The 15,907-nt window shown below is 41.6% G+C and overlaps 1 protein-coding gene across 2 annotated transcripts in view; it reads left to right on the forward strand.

The window, feature by feature from the left end:
• The window catches only part of ABCC3 (ATP binding cassette subfamily C member 3), a 48,186-nt gene extending 32,658 nt beyond the window's left edge, over positions 1-15,528 (forward strand). Inside the window, exons 16-31 of one of the 2 annotated variants that reach the window (XM_030461883.1) lie at positions 805-931; positions 1,234-1,410; positions 2,272-2,439; positions 3,194-3,377; positions 3,972-4,077; positions 4,768-4,921; positions 6,331-6,538; positions 7,066-7,376; positions 8,099-8,298; positions 8,401-8,527; positions 9,312-9,413; positions 10,366-10,512; positions 11,530-11,688; positions 12,866-13,032; positions 13,998-14,192; positions 15,101-15,528. In XM_030461883.1, coding sequence (XP_030317743.1) covers positions 805-931; positions 1,234-1,410; positions 2,272-2,439; positions 3,194-3,377; positions 3,972-4,077; positions 4,768-4,921; positions 6,331-6,538; positions 7,066-7,376; positions 8,099-8,298; positions 8,401-8,527; positions 9,312-9,413; positions 10,366-10,512; positions 11,530-11,688; positions 12,866-13,032; positions 13,998-14,192; positions 15,101-15,209 — 2,641 coding nt within the window. In that variant the 3' untranslated portion in view covers positions 15,210-15,528. The remainder of the gene's footprint in view (positions 1-804; positions 932-1,233; positions 1,411-2,271; positions 2,440-3,193; positions 3,378-3,971; positions 4,078-4,767; positions 4,922-6,330; positions 6,539-7,065; positions 7,377-8,098; positions 8,299-8,400; positions 8,528-9,311; positions 9,414-10,365; positions 10,513-11,529; positions 11,689-12,865; positions 13,033-13,997; positions 14,193-15,100) is intronic. The other variant, XM_030461884.1, reaches the window with a different exon arrangement.
• Positions 15,529-15,907: the final 379 nt, after the last annotated feature.

The following is a 15,907-nucleotide window of genomic DNA, read 5'->3' on the forward strand; positions in this document are numbered from 1 at the left end:
CTTTAACTCCACAGCAACTTGCTACCTAAGTTTCTTAAATAGACTTTTTTCCAGCTGAAGCCTTGGACAAATGAAATTGATCTGATCAATAATGAGGGCAGTTGAGATGTTTGGGTTTGGACCCGGGTGTGTGGACATTGGTTTCTTCCAAGAATCTTGTGGCTGTTGATGGGCCATTTACAGACTATGGGGGTGCATGTTTTGCTCACTTGCCTAATTGAATACATTTAAAATTTGCCTGGAAGGATAACTTCCTTATGTTATGTTTTGTTGTCAGATGAAAATCACAGAAACTTGGTAAGTATTCTTAGAATTCTCAGTCCTCATGCTGCTGTGGTGAGTTTATTATTCTGTATCCATTATGCATGGATAACCTGCAAGCAAGCAAGAGGTTTAGAGTCAAAAACCAACCACGTTGGTTGAGACAAAGCAGCAGCCAGGTAGACCTCAGTGTTGTGGGGCTTATTTCCAAAAGAATTATGCATCTTTGGCTAAAACTGCTAGCCACCTGGGCCTCAAAATTACACAGTGACTTCCTAAAGCAGCAGTAAGGCAAAGGAACTCAGAAGGTTGCTATTAACCCTGCAGCCAACAAGATGGATTAATGCTGGGTTTCCATTGACTCCTAGAGTTCTGGTTACAATGGGTTGTGTATAAGAAAGGGAGAATACCAGAGACCAAGCTATGCTTACTAAGGCTGAGGTCAGGCTGATGTGTGACTGTGTATTTCAGCCCTGGTTTAAAGACCCACAATGTCTTTAGTAAACTAGTGTTTAATTAATTTCCAGCCTGTTTCCTTCACAGTATAAATCTGTTGGTTCCAAGTGGTGCTTTGGTTGCCATTGTTGGCCATGTTGGCTGTGGGAAGTCCTCTCTGGTGTCTGCTCTCCTGGGTGAAATGGAAAAGCTGGAAGGAGAAGTGGCTGTGAAGGTTGGTATTGTTTATGATGCCATGTAGGGATGGGATGGAAATGTGCTGCTTATGCCTTTCATTGCTTCTCACACACATGGGGCTGCAGAGGGAGTTGTGGTTGCTCCTGTGCCAGCTTGTCTCTGTGTTTATTTGGGTTTTGCCCACACCTGTTCTGTTGTGTTTTATAGGAAATTACTTCCCTGATTCTATCAACTATACATCAGCAATTAACACACACACATATATACATATATGTAAGAGTTTTAATGAAATGCTGTTTGTTACAAGGCAGAGGTTTCCCATCTTGTTCCTTATTCTAGGGCTCTGTTGCATATGTGCCTCAACAAGCCTGGATCCAGAATGCCACACTCAAAGATAACATTTTGTTTGGCCAAGCTTTTAATGATCAAAAGTACCAAAATGTCCTAGAGGCTTGTGCTTTAAAAACAGACCTGGAAGTGCTACCAGGAGGAGATCAGACAGAGATAGGAGAGAAGGTAATTATTTTTTTTTTTCTTTTGAGTCACACCTGCTTGGTGATTCCTATTCTGTCAAGGTAAAAAGAGACTGCTGTAAAGTCAGCTTATGATTGGGTTTGGTGCTTATAATGGCATTGATGCTACAATCAACACTGAAACATGTGGAGTGGTTCTGTGGAAGGCAGTTGGACCTGGAGTTGTTCCGAACTTTAACTGTGTGTTTGTACTGTGATGCATGATTGCACATCTACCCTGGAAGATCAAAGCATCCTCCATTTGTTGTCCAATTTCAAAGGTGAATCTGTCCAGAATAGTTAAAAGTCCTTCCTTTTCCTCTATGGATAAAAAGGGAGGGAACATATGGTGTGCTTCCAGTGAAAATGTTATCTGATCATCCCTTAGCACCTCATTTTAATGAGGAACTTTCACATCTGTGATTACCAACAAAGATTTATATTTTTTTTTTGGCCACTAAATTTGAGATTCACTTAATGAAATGGGGTGGATATGTCAGTTTGTGTATGAGATGAGAGATGTGGGAGGTGTTCTAGGTGCCAGAGCCCTCCTTTGGATGTTTGCATTTTACATCCTGGTTGACAGTCTTCTTTTTTATAGTTGGGTGTTTTAACAGCTCCCTTTAGGCGCTTATTGAGCAAGAGGCTTATTCCATCTCCAGCTTGCTGGGTTAGTAGAAGTTTGGCACTGAACAAACAGATTTAGAGGAGTTTTGTTCCTGTCTCTGGCTTGGAGTGAGTTACTCTCTTTGGCATCTCATGTTTCAGTTTAGCATCCCAGTGTTTTACTGGGTGAGAGCCATGCAAAGCCAGAGCTGTTGTTGGAACTGTGTGATGTGTTTTGTTCTCTCCTCTTTCATTTCAGGGCATCAACCTCTCAGGTGGCCAGAGGCAGCGAGTGAGCCTGGCTCGTGCAGTGTACAGCAGCTCTGACATTTACCTCTTAGATGATCCTCTTTCTGCTGTGGACTCACATGTTGCAAAGCACATCTTTGACAAAGTTATTGGTCCAGAGGGGGCACTTAAAGGAAAAGTAAGCTGGCATTTATATCCTCTTAAAAATGCACACAGACTCTGGTAATAGGCTGGGTAATAGGAAAGCTAATTCACCACTGAGTGCTGAATCATTCCTGAATTCCTGTGTTTAATTGGCAATGTGGACACCTTTTCCTCACAGCACAGACTGCAGTGAACTGCTGTTTAGGCATGCCCAGAAGTGATGTGATCTAGTCAAAACACATAGATGGCAAAACTTGATGTGTCTTAAAATCCCTACTATGTGATCTCCAAAAAGAATACGTTTGCAGAAACTTCTTGTCCCAGTTTGAGCTTTGACATTTGTCAAGGTTGTCAGCTTAGCATTGCTTGTTGTTACTTGGAGGCAGTGCAGTGAGGAATTTGTAACAGCTTCCTGATTTTAGAGGTTGAGTCTTTGGCATTATGCAACCAAACTGCAATCTCTTTGCTTCCCTTTCTTCTGCTGAGTTCTTCTCAGGCTTGCTCAGAGCTCAAGAGGGAAGGGCTGCAAAGAAAATGAGAGCCCAAGGGAAAGGGAGAATGATAATTCAGATATTTTACTTCCTTCTGTGGTTGTATCAGCATGCAGTAGTTCAGGTATCTAATGTCAAGCTGATTTGGCTAACAAGGAGAGTGTATTTCCCCTGGCACTTCACCTTGACATGATCATTCACTCCCTGTCCCAAAAATGTGGTATGTAACTGCTGGATAGTGTTAGTCCTCACTGTGATAACTGAGAGATGTGAGGTTTTCTCTTTTTCCCTATGCAGACCCGAATTCTGGTGACTCATGGCATCAGCTTCCTGCCTCAGGTAGACCATATAGTTGTCCTGGTAGATGGTAAAATCTCTGAAATGGGATCTTACCAAGACCTTCTGAAACAAAACAAGGCCTTTGCCGAATTCCTGCGAAATTATGCACTTGATGAAGACATCGAAGAGGATGAATCAACAAGTACAGTATTTTTTTTTCTTAAAACATGTGGTTTTCTGTCAACCAGAGTGCTGAAATTTTCTCTGTATTAACTGTTCCTTGCTTCTTTAACAACCTGGCATTTGCCTTTCTTCACTACCATAAAAATTATTGTCTGCTGCCAGGTGTGAATTAGGGATAAATATTTTCAGAAATTTCTTTCAAAATATCATGCACTTTGTCCTAGAGAAAAAGCAATTCTTGTGTTAGAAGTTATTTAAGTTAGGAATTTATTTTACTATTAGCAAGGTCAAGTTCATCAAGAAAATGGAGCAGGTAAGAACAAACTGGACTTGCTATCAAGGGTCTACCAGACCTTTGAGTCTGAGAGTCTGGTATTTTTTCTCTGTTTACATGATGTATTTTTCAAATAGCAAAGTTCAAATGACATTTTAATGAATGAAAATTTAGTTAGGGAATGTGATGCATAGAAGGAATGTAAGCAAAACTATGGGCCAGTTGATGCACTATGGCTTTCCTGCTGTGGAAACAGTCGTTTTTCTTTATTCTTTCTTTGTATATTGTGCTTTCTGCTTTATACAGTAGAAAATCTAAGATTATGTTCTTTTCTTGCAGTGCTGGAGGAGGAAGAAGTCCTGCTAGCTGAAGACACTCTCAGCATCCACACTGATCTGGCAGATAATGAACCAGTGACAAATGAGGTCCGCAAGCAATTTCTTAGGTAAACATTAGGTCCTCTTTTTGTCTGTATCTGGGCTGAAATGCATCTGAAAGATATTACCCACATATGCCTCTCAGTCTGGCCTTTAGTTTCCATAGTTTCCTCTTACAAATAAATTAGTTTAATGTCCTTGGGAAAATAAACATGAAAGAACATGCAAAGATGATCAAACATTTGTTCCTGCAATCCTCTTTAATCTGAACCAAACCAATTTCTTAAAGCAACTTTTTCTGGTTCTGTGATAGCAGCACTGTATATATCTATCCACACAACACTAAGCTGCTACAGGTGCATGATAAATAAACCCTTTGCATTGTGCCTTTATGTTGGGAATCTTGGAAATCTTTATAGGCTTTCATAACCTTACCCATAGGTGGTGTCCAGCTACTGCTAATGTGAAAACAGCTCAGGAGTTAGGCTTGGAATGTCTGTCCTGCAGTGAAGCCTCCAATGGCCTTTAACAAAGAGCCCAGGCCCTGCCACAGCCTTTCTTGGGAATTTTATTTCTGGTATTACTGAACATCACTGAACATTCAAAGGGGTGATACAAGCACCCATAGCTGTGAGTGAGGTTGGCATGGGAACTCGGCAGAAGCGCTGGGAATAAGTCCAATCTTCTCCATCCCAGGCTTGCTTTAGTGCTGACACAGTATGTCCTTTTCCTCCTAATGACTCTTTTGTTTTGACTAGGCAACTTAGTGTAATATCTTCTGAGGGAGGGGAATGTCCCAACAAAATGTCAACGAAACGAAGAGTCTGTGAGAAGAAGCCAGCAGAGCCTCCTCTGCCAAGAAAAAATCTTAGTGAGAAACTTATTCAGGCTGAAACCACTGAAACGGGAACGGTATGGTTTGATTTCCCCACATACACACTTTATCTACCTTTTTTTTTCTTTCTTTCTGTTTGAAAAAATGATTTTTAATTTTACATTTCATCCAGTCCTGCTAAATGTGTTGTATAAATCACTACTGCAGGCTTTAGGCATTAATCTCTTGGCTACCGGTTGAATGGATTTGGGGTTTTGGCAGAGGTTTCTACACCTAGCAAAGGGCTATATACTTAGGGAAAAAAGAAAAAGGAAAAAAAAATCCCTTCCAGCTGCTGCCATAGTCACCTGATATGGCACAGCACTGCACTCCATCAGCCCAGATTTTTGCATTGCAGAGCTTTCAGTGCTGTTGCTCTTTAAACTGTTTGGCTGCTGTTGAATCCAGCTGCAGCACTGGGTGTTTGATGAGCTGCAGCACTGGGTTAGACAAGCCAGCTGGCTGCTGTGTGCCAGCAGATCTATACCCACCCCATCTTCTGAGAACATTTTATGCTCATAGGTACAAAAAGAGCAGTATTCTACTCATATTGGGCCAGGGCCTGAAGTGGAAGCAGAGGTAAAGGGAAGGAAAGAAAAAAAAATGGGAATACAAAAATAAAATAAAGGGATAGAAAGGAGCAGAGGATGGAATAGGAGGAGGAGGTTTTGTTAAGAGAGCACCTTCCCTCCACTTCAGAAAGCTCATGTGTCCTCTTTTGTCTGAGGCACATGCTCTGTGGCACAGATGTGTAATTAACTCTTGCTGTGGATTATTTTAGCTTTCCAGGTCCCTAATCAGCAGTACTTGTACTTTCAATTATATTTTCCTGTGCTTTTTAGAGACTTTGAGTTTTGTCCCAAGTCTCTGTCTCTTTTTGCTTCTCTTCCTTTTTGTTCCTATCCTTTGAGATAACATCTTTATTTTTTGCCACAAGCATCATCTGTTTATGTTCCTGTTGGGGCATGCTACCATTTGGTACCTCATTTAAGCAGCTGTAAAGACACCTGAATGGAGGCATACCCAGTACTTTTTGTTAAATAGGCCATTTAAAGTAGTCCTGAGTTCAGTATGCCTGCCAAGTTTCTTCTTTTGCCTAAAAATCTTGGCTTCTGTTCTTGTTGCCTGTCCTCTGCTGCTATTTGATCAGCCTCTTTTTTTCTTTCCCCCTCTGGCATAGTTTTAAAAACTAAGACCTCACAAAAGTAATAAAGTTCAGTCCCTCAAAATGGAGGAAAGGAGTATTTCAGAGAGGTTTCTGACTTGTTTAGAAAGTTTGTTGCCCTGACATGAAGCTCAGGCAGATGAGCAGATGTTCTCTGTGGTATGTCAGTGTTTGAGCAGTTGTAAAATGAGCAGTTTGTCTCACTAATTTTTTCTCTCTTCTTTTGTCTAAACTCTTGATTGTGTGAGTTGTACAAACCAGCTTTGGTGTGTGACTTTGCAGGTGAAGCTATCAGTGTTCTGGCAATACATGAAAGCTGTCAGCCCTGTCTTATCTTTGGTGATATGTTTCCTATATTGCTGTCAAAATGCTGTGGCTATTGGGGCCAATGTGTGGCTCAGTGACTGGACCAACGAGCCAGTGATCAATGGGACTCAGCACAACACAACCATGAGAATCGGAGTCTATGCTGCCTTGGGCCTCTTGCAAGGTGAGACCAGAAAAAAAAAAATCAGCATTTCTCAATGTTCAGTAAAGAGGATTTAGGGGGAGAAAGCCGTGGTACCAGCTTGTGGCACAAAATTGCCTCCCAGATCCTCTCCTAAGCAAGGGAAGTAATGTAACCTGGAGCCACAAAGTCTGAGCTCAGCCCGACACCTCTTGGTTGTGAAGCCCTTGGAGGGAGCAGGTGTCATGGAAACTTGAGAGAAGGAAGGGAGAAAACATGAAAAGTTAGTTGCAGAAGAGACTGAAGGGTTAAAATGAAGTTGTAGCATTATGTGGGAAGCTGTGGGAGGGTGGTTGTGCATCTGCCTGCTGTGCTCAGTGTGGTGAAATCCCACAGGATCCCACAGTGACTGCAGTGCCATGGTGCTAATGTGCGTGTTGAGAGAGGGGGACAGGGAATGGAGTTGAGGAAAAAGAGCTTTTAGCACAAGGGAAACTGCTGAGAGTCAAAGAGCTGTGAATGAAGAACATGATGTTCCCTGGTTAACATGTCTCCTCTGCACTTGTTAGGTCTCATAGTACTCATCTGCTCCTTCACCCTGGCCATGGGAGGCATTAATGCAGCCCGGACACTCCACGCTGCTCTGCTGGAGAACAAATTTCACACCCCACAGTCCTTCTATGACACCACCCCAACAGGCAGAATCATCAACCGCTTTTCCAAGGACATCTATGTGATTGATGAGGTCATCCCACCAACCATCCTGATGTTCCTTGGGACATTCTTCACCTCCTTGTCCACAATGATTGTAATCATAGCAAGTACTCCGCTCTTCACTGTGGTCATAATTCCACTTGCAGTTCTGTACTTCTTTGTTCAGGTAACTGGAAAAATATCTGACTACCATTGCAGTGTCTTATTCTACTGTTCATCTTTTTTTTTTTTAATTTAGGAAAAAAGACAAATTTTGGGGAAAACTGAAATATCTGAAGTAATTACATGTTTATGTAAACAAATTATTATTTACTTCTCTCAAAAAAAAGAAATCTCCTGTGAGATGTGGTGATGAAATAAATAGGCATAGCCTTGTTTTGCTTTTAAGTAATGTCAAATAAGCTTACTGCTAGAGATAGAGTTGCAGTGCACTTTAATATATTAGAAGTGTGCATATATTTGACACACTGACAAGTTCTCAAGGCAGAGAGGCATTAAAAGGTTGAAAATAGCATCAATTTGATTGACTTCTGAACAAAAGTGATGCTTATGTTATAGACTGTAGAGACCTGATAATGGAGGTGCAAATTCATGTTTCATTTTCTTGGAAGATGAGGCTTCTACAAATGGATTAATTTTTTAGACTATATCAGCTAAATTTAAAGGGACATGAATAAATTCAGCTTCCATTCTATAGAAATAACAGTTGCAGAGTGAAGCAAAGAGAACTTCCTTGAAATTCTTACTGTCTGCAGAAAGCACTTTGGAGGGTTGAAGTGCAGCAGTCACAGTTACCTGTAAAGCCTTAACCTAAAAAAATAGTTCTTCATTGTTAAATAAAAGAGAAAGCATTTCATGTACCTTCAATTCTCCCCCCAAAAACGGCAGCGATTCTACGTAGCCACCTCCCGCCAGCTGAAGCGCCTGGAGTCAGTCAGCAGATCTCCCATCTACTCACATTTCTCAGAAACAGTGTCAGGGGCCAGTGTCATCAGAGCCTACAGAAGAGTCAAGTCCTTCGTAGACATCAGTGATACGAAGATAGATGAAAATCTGAAGAGTTATTATCCTGGCATTGTGTCAAACAGGTGAAGAGTCGAGTGACCTCTGCTTTCCCCTGCAGCAGTCCCTGTGTCTGTGTGACTGCAGCCATTTCCCACTCTACTTCTCTCTCTCTCTCCTCTTTCCAGGTGGCTGGGAATTCGAGTTGAGTTTGTGGGGAACTGTATTGTGCTGTTTGCTGCCCTTTTTGCTGTGATTGGTAAAAACAGCCTGAATGCTGGCTTGGTAGGACTCTCAGTATCTTATGCATTACAGGTATGGATTACAGCTTTCTGTTCACTGATGAGTTTCCTTTTTTTGTAGATGGTATTTGATACATTAGCAGTAATTTCAGTGCTTTATAAAGCTGAAGTTAATAAGGGAATAATAAAAGTGAGTTGTGAGACAGCTGAAAAGAGTAGAGGTTTACACTGAAGGCTGACAAACCATCAGCAAACTCATATGCAGTAGGACTTCAGGGAACTTTGGGAGCATTGAGGTTGTGCTGCACTGCAGTATCCCCAGCAGCAGCATGCAGGAAGCTCAGGATGTGTCAGGTACACCCACCAAGACAGGTCATTAGGCCAGCATGGGCTTAACATGTCCTGCATCATGCTGCTATGTTAGCACATCAGTACGTCCAGGTAAATCACAGTCAGATCAGTAGGATTCATAAATAGGTGAGATAAATAGTACTCACCCAAGCTGTGGACAGTTATTAGATTTCATGGTCTCCCTCTTGCCAGAGGTTTTTTATGTACCATGAGTATGTAGGGTTGCTGTTGGCAATTTTCCAGTGAGACCCAAGACTGGGGAAATCATTCCCAGCCAACTTTTTTGAGAGGCATATTGTGTGACAAATGCTTCTTCACATGAGCACCTGATTATCTCTGAGACTTTCTGTCCCTGTCACTGTATTAATGTTAATGCAAAGGTTAATTATTGCATTTGTAATATTAATGTGAATCTGTGTCTTATTAGCTGTGTCAGATTTTGTTGGTGTTAATATTAAATCTGCTCTTATTCTATGGGTGATATTTTGTTCTTTGTCTTCTCCAAGGTGACCATGTCTCTGAATTGGATGGTCCGAATGGCTTCTGAACTTGAAACTAACATTGTGGCTGTTGAAAGAATAAAAGAGTATTCAGAAACTGAAACAGAGGTCAGCTTCCAAACATCAGGCATGCTCACCAGCAAGCGTGGTGAAATTTTAATGCACGCATTTGCATGGTCTTTCTTTACACTCTTGAGAGACAGTTCCTGCTCTGAGAGTGTTATCATTTAACCTGAACAAATGTCACACTCTGAACTGTAATTTATGCTATCACAGCTCCAAATTGTTGCTGCCATCATGCAGTGTGTGCTTAGCATCTCATTTTCTGGCTATAGCACAGCAGAGATGAGTTTCACTATCAGAATATTTTTCCCATTGGGTCTCAAGTGTTTGATGCATAGTTCTGCCTGCATGGCAGAAGCTGTGATCCAGCTAGTGAGCACAGCTGCAGTACAATTATTGGGCTATGCACATGTTTTTCAGTAGTATTTCTGCTCAATCAGCTTAATCAGTCTTTGTCTTCCATGAGTGAAGAACTTCTCTCAGAACACAGCATTACCTAATCCAGGAAAATCATTCACTCATCTACTTTTGTTGCCAAATACTTTTAAAGGTGGCTGGTGGAGCTATGCTGGGAAATCTGCTCTGTGGACACACTGGGTGTAGTTAGTGCTGTGTACATGATGGGAGACTGAAAATTAGGAAATGGATGATCTGAGGAGATCTACAGTGTATGGTTCTGGAGATCAAGTATTTAATTTGGAAGCTCAAAGGAAGCTAGACAGGATCTGGCATGAAACAGGCAGCATTCTGTTAAAGTTAATAGAAAATGGCACTGTGTGCTCAGACATTTTTCCTGTAAACTTCACAACAAGGACCAAAATGAGTGGATACTTAGGTACCCATGTTTTTTCCCCATTGCTACAAATATATTTGATAATGGAGATTTTATTTATCAGATATATTTCTAGTAACCCACAAATGTTAATGTTTGTATCTGGATTTCAGTTATTTTTTTCTTAAACCTATATGAGGCATTTCTGGCTTCTGTTTTCCTTAGGCTCCCTGGATCATTGAGGGCAAGAGTCCCCCAGAAGATTGGCCATCCAAAGGAGAGCTGGAGTTTGTGAATTACTCAGTGAGGTACAGAAAAGGCCTGGATCTAGTGCTGAAGGGTTTAAACCTCCATGTGCACGGGGGAGAAAAGGTAAGGTACCAGCTCTATCTCTTTATTACAACTTTGCTCTGAGCCCTCAGGGACAACCACAGAGTAGAGGACAGGGGCTACGAGTCCACTTGCTCCAGTGGTGGAGATCTAGCAGCAGTGACAACTGTGCTGTCAGTGTGCCAGCATCTGCCAGGCTGGATTGAATGAGACTTTCTGGACTTTCCAAGTGAGGTTGGCAACAGGCTACCATACACCATGTAGGAGGCACCAGCACAAGTGACAAAAATTCAGTGAAAAGAACACTTTCCTGAAGCTGTACAGATGGGAGAGGGAATTCCAGCTTTTTCTGCTCTCTGGCTTTCCCTGTGAAATTTTTGGCATGGAAGGAAGTGACATTCTGTGCTTCCTTAACCAGGAAGTTGCCTGGTTAAGTTCTGGGAGATTCACTTCTTCATGCTTTAGTAGAAAGTTTTGGGTAGGGGTTTTTTTTTTTTGGTAGTTTGGTTTTTTTTTAGTTTGTTTTCGGTTTTTTGGGTTTTTTTGGGGGGTTTTTTGGGTTTTTTTTTTGTGTTGTTGTTGTTGCTGGGTTTTATTTTTATTAACAGAAGATTTAGATTGGGAAAGTCCTCCACTTAACAGACTGTTGGTAAGACAGAGAGGAATTATCATTGCACTGAGCAGACAGGATGGCAGCTGCCCTTCTAGGACCAAAATACACCTTTAAGTCTGAATTGCCCTCTGAAAATCCTTTATTTCTTGTCCTGGAATGATTTGGCTCCTAACATGGACACTTCAGCCAATCACCCAAAGTTCTGTAGGAAGGCTCAAGTCCTATGTACATATATTTATATAATATCACTCCAATGGTAGGAATGTATATATATAAATGTTACAATGTGTGAGAGGGGTTTCCATGGAAGAGTGGTTACATTCTTGCTGAGATTTACATCTTGTGTCAAACCTTTTAGAGGAATCTTGGACATCCATTTGGGTTGTGGGGTTTTTTTGTTTCTTTCTAACCTTATGCCTTGTTGTTAAACCTGCAATTTGTTACAGATTGGAATCGTTGGCAGAACCGGTGCAGGGAAGTCCTCCATGACACTCTGTCTCTTCAGGATCCTGGAAGCTATAAAAGGGGAAATTAAAATTGATGGTGTGAAAATTTCAGAGATTGGTCTCCATGACCTTCGATCCAGGCTAACAATTATTCCTCAGGTACTGTTTCTGTGTAGCACAATAAAAGAAGCATATCTGGCAGCTTAGCAAACCATAAATAATGGTTTATCCACAGAGGAAAGTGTTTTGTTACACTCAGAAAATTGTTTCAGAAAAACAAACTACGTATATTTTAAGTGGTTCTGTCCTGTCACCTTATAAGATGATGCTGGGTGGTAAACCAGGATTTAGGATGAAACATCTTTACAGTTGGAACTCCATTTTTAACTGTGTCAGGGTTTAACACTGGCCTGGCAATTAAACCGAATAACAGACGCTCTCTATTAATGTCTCCTCCTTGATAAAGAAAGAAGAGAGAATAAGGGAGAGAGACTGATGGGTTGGAAACTAAACTACACAACTTTAATGAAACAATAATGATAAATAGGAAAAATTACTAAATATATACAGATATACAGGAAAGTGGAAACCACATTTCTCCCCCTTTTCCCCAGTAACTCTCACGTCACCACCGAGGCTGCAGGGCAGCCCTGGGAAAGTCCAGGCTGGACTCCTGGAGTCGGCAGCAGTCAGGAACTGGAGGCAGGAACACACAGATATGGGCTGGCACGGATCAGGAGCACAGGCAGGCGAACGGATGGGATCCTTCCAGGATGCTGGGTGAAGGAAGGGAAGCAGGAAAGGCAGGAAATCTAGAAATCCAGAAGTCTGGCTTGGCCCTCGTGATCCCTCAGATTTATACTGAGTGTGACGTGTATGGGATGGAATACTCTGTTTGGTCAATTCTGGCATCTATCTTGTCTGTTCCTCCCCAAAGGGGGGCTCAGGTGGGACCTCTTTATCCTCCTGGATGGTAAAATGTTTTCCTCAGAGCTGAGCAGTGTCCTTGGCTCTGCACACCGGTCTCTAGCAGTAACTATAAACATCAAGTGTTATCAATCCTAGAAGCACACACTGTCTGAGAAACTTGCTGTTAACTTCAGCAAGTGCAACTACTTAAAGAGACTCAGTTAAAAGCAAAAGTACAAGACAGAAAATCACCTTTATCCTGGCCCAAACCAGGACAAACTGTGTATAATGTAATACATTTTCAGAGTGGATAGGATTGAGGGGTGGCCCAGCTGCAAAGCAACAGAGACTTCAAAACAATAACTGGAATTTTAATATTTGTATTTAGAACAGCTAGAGCACTTATTAAAATTAATTTTATATCCAGGATCCTGTTCTCTTTTCTGGAACATTGAGGATGAACCTGGATCCATTTAATAAGTATTCAGATGAAGAAATATGGAAAGCTCTTGAACTGTCCCATTTGAAGAGGTTTGTCAGCAGTCAGCCATCCATGTTGGACTACGAGTGCTCAGAAGGTGGAGAAAATCTTAGGTAAGGAGTTTTTGGATTAGAAACATACACTGAGTTTTCATTGAGCCCTAACAGTGAGTTACACTTAAGCACAGGTTTGCACTGCAGCCTGTTGTGACTGAAAGGATTTAGCCACCTACTTGGGCTTCAGGAAAACATCAAACATTTGCCTATAGTTCTGCCTCTGCCACAAGTCATCTGACTCTTCTTTGCTGCTGGGGAAGCATTCATCTCAAACCAAAATCTGCCCTATCAGTAAAAAAGAAAGTTTTAGGATGACCAAATATTAGGAATAGGCAATCCCCTAAGACTGGTTTGATAGGAAGGGAAATGCCATGGTAACATACATAACTGCTGGGCTGGAAAAGCCTTCTGCCCAAATTGACACTATAGCAATGTTTATTTTGTGTTATTATTTGGAAGACCCATGCAGGTGTGCACAGAGATGACAAAATGCCATGCTCTGATGTGCTGCCTTGGTTTCTGAGACTGTGGTGTAACCAGGCTGTGTGTGTGATTGGTGATCAGCTCTTTCTTCATCCTGCAGAGACACTCAGACAGGGGCTGTGTCTGGGGTGCTGTTGTAACAGGAGGAGGAGGAGTGAGCTGCCCAGATACTTTAAATTTTTTTTTTTTATGGTAGAAAGTACTTAGACCCTCTGAATTATTTTTTCCCTCTTTTTTTTTTTTTTTTTTAAAGTTTGCTTAGTGTTGCAACTATGTGTGTTTCTGAAAACTCAGGCAGAAGCATTTGTAATCCTTGGTTCCCCTGGGGTTTGTCACAGTGACAGCAGCAGGGCTGAGGCAGAACAGGGTCAGACAGGCTGCTGTGTGTGATGCTGCCAGGTGTAGTTATTAGCTCTGGGCTGTTTGCTAAATACTATCTGGGGTTTTTTTGTTCCTGTAACCTGAGGAATTACCCAAGTGATTCTGAGCAGTGGGCAGTGGGGTCTCCTGAGTGACAGCCCTGTCTCTGCTGCTCACAGTGTTGGCCAGAGGCAGCTCATCTGCCTGGCAAGAGCCCTGCTTCGCAAGACAAGGATCCTGGTCCTGGATGAAGCCACAGCAGCTGTTGACCTGGAGACAGATGATCTTATCCAGATGACAATTAGGACCCAGTTTGAAGACTGCACAGTGCTGACAATAGCACACAGGCTGAATACAATTATGGATTACACAAGGTAAGAATCTCACAGTGGTGAGGGGGTTCCCCCTTTCCTGATGGTGCAGAGCAGCACTGAAAAGGGGCTGGTTTGTCTCTGCATAGTCAGACTGATGCTCTAGTCAGGCATGTGTAAGCAGTGAGGTTTGAGCCAGGTGATCCTAGAATATCCAGGCCTGACTTTCATAGAATCAGGTGGGTTGGAAGGGAGCTCAGAGATCATCAAGTCCAACCCTTGATCCACTACTGCTGCAGTTCCCAGCCCATGGCACTGAGTGCCACATCCAGTCTCTTTTGAAATATCTCCAGGGATGGAGAATCCACTACTTCCCTGGGCAGCCCATTCCAATGTCTGATCACCCTCTCCATAAAGAAATTCTTTCTAATCTCCAACCTAAACCTCCCCTGGCACAACTTAAGACTGTGCCCTCTTGTCTTGCTTCTGTTGACATTAAGAAACAGGTTCTGTATTCATTAACCAGGAGATGACCCGGTTGCATTAATGGCACTGTCATTAGGTTAGGGATCCTTTAACTAGCAGCTGCTCTAACATTTTTACCAACATCACATCCCATGAATTACTTTCAAATATATGTTGTACTTCATGAGCTTTTATCTTCTTGTCTCTCTGGAACTGTATTTTCAATTCCAAAGCCACTACTGTGACACTTCTTTAGTTTTTAATTATTCCTCCCCCAGGAGGCAGTGTCTGTCCTGTACCTTTTTGAATCAAACAGCAGCTCAGGGAGAACATTTATTTCATTTTATTCTGTGTTTCAACTTGTGAAAATTATCGAGCAAAGGAAAGGCCAGGAAAAGATGAGGGCAGTATTTGCTTTGTTGATCTGAAGGGGTATCACATTTCTTGTGAGGAATTCTCTGCTAAAACTTCTCTCCCTCCCCCCTACCACATTTTGTTTTGCACAGGGTTCTTGTTCTAGACAATGGAACCATAGCTGAATTTGATACACCTGCAAGCCTTATAGCAGCAAAGGGGATTTTCTACAGTATGGCCAAAGATGCTGGACTAGCATGAAAAAAAGACCCCTGGGATTTTTGGTTTGGTTGTATTTTTTTTAATATTATTGAATTGCCACAAAAGTGACTTGTGAATGTACTGTAATTTACAAAACAGGTTTTGTAGTAGACTATACTTGTGATATGTGAACAAAAGTATTTTACAATTATGAGGAGCAGAAAGTGAATTTTATATTTTTTAAGTATTTTCTACATACATAAAGTATTTTATTACTTGCTGTTTTCCCAAAGAATGCCATACATTTTGCCAAGACCATGTATGTATCACAGGGCAATATGGACTGTATTTGGGTCTATAATTAGTAAATTATATTAATGGTACAAAATACACCTGTTTTGTGTGTTTTCTGCATAAGGTTTTATTGATTTTGAAGTGGAAAGACAGGCCCTGAGTTAAGCAGTGACTCAGCTGAACAATAGAGAAATAATATATAATTTCTGAGTGGTTCCAACCTGTTCCTTTGAGCATTTCCCTCAGGACAAGGGAGTTGAATGCTATGGCTTCTGGGCTGTGAGCTATCCCAGCACCCCAGGGCAACTTTAGCATTATACAAGTTCAGAGTAAGAGTTACATGTAATGTGTATTTACAACTAAGCTACAGGTGGCTTAATATAGATAATTAACTACATAATTCCTACCAATTTAGTAGGCTCCTCATAAGCCTGCAGGTCCATGATTGGTACAGAAGGATTTTA

This window comes from Calypte anna, chromosome 18, assembly GCF_003957555.1.
Source record: "Calypte anna isolate BGI_N300 chromosome 18, bCalAnn1_v1.p, whole genome shotgun sequence".
Taxonomy (NCBI): domain Eukaryota; kingdom Metazoa; phylum Chordata; class Aves; order Apodiformes; family Trochilidae; genus Calypte; species Calypte anna.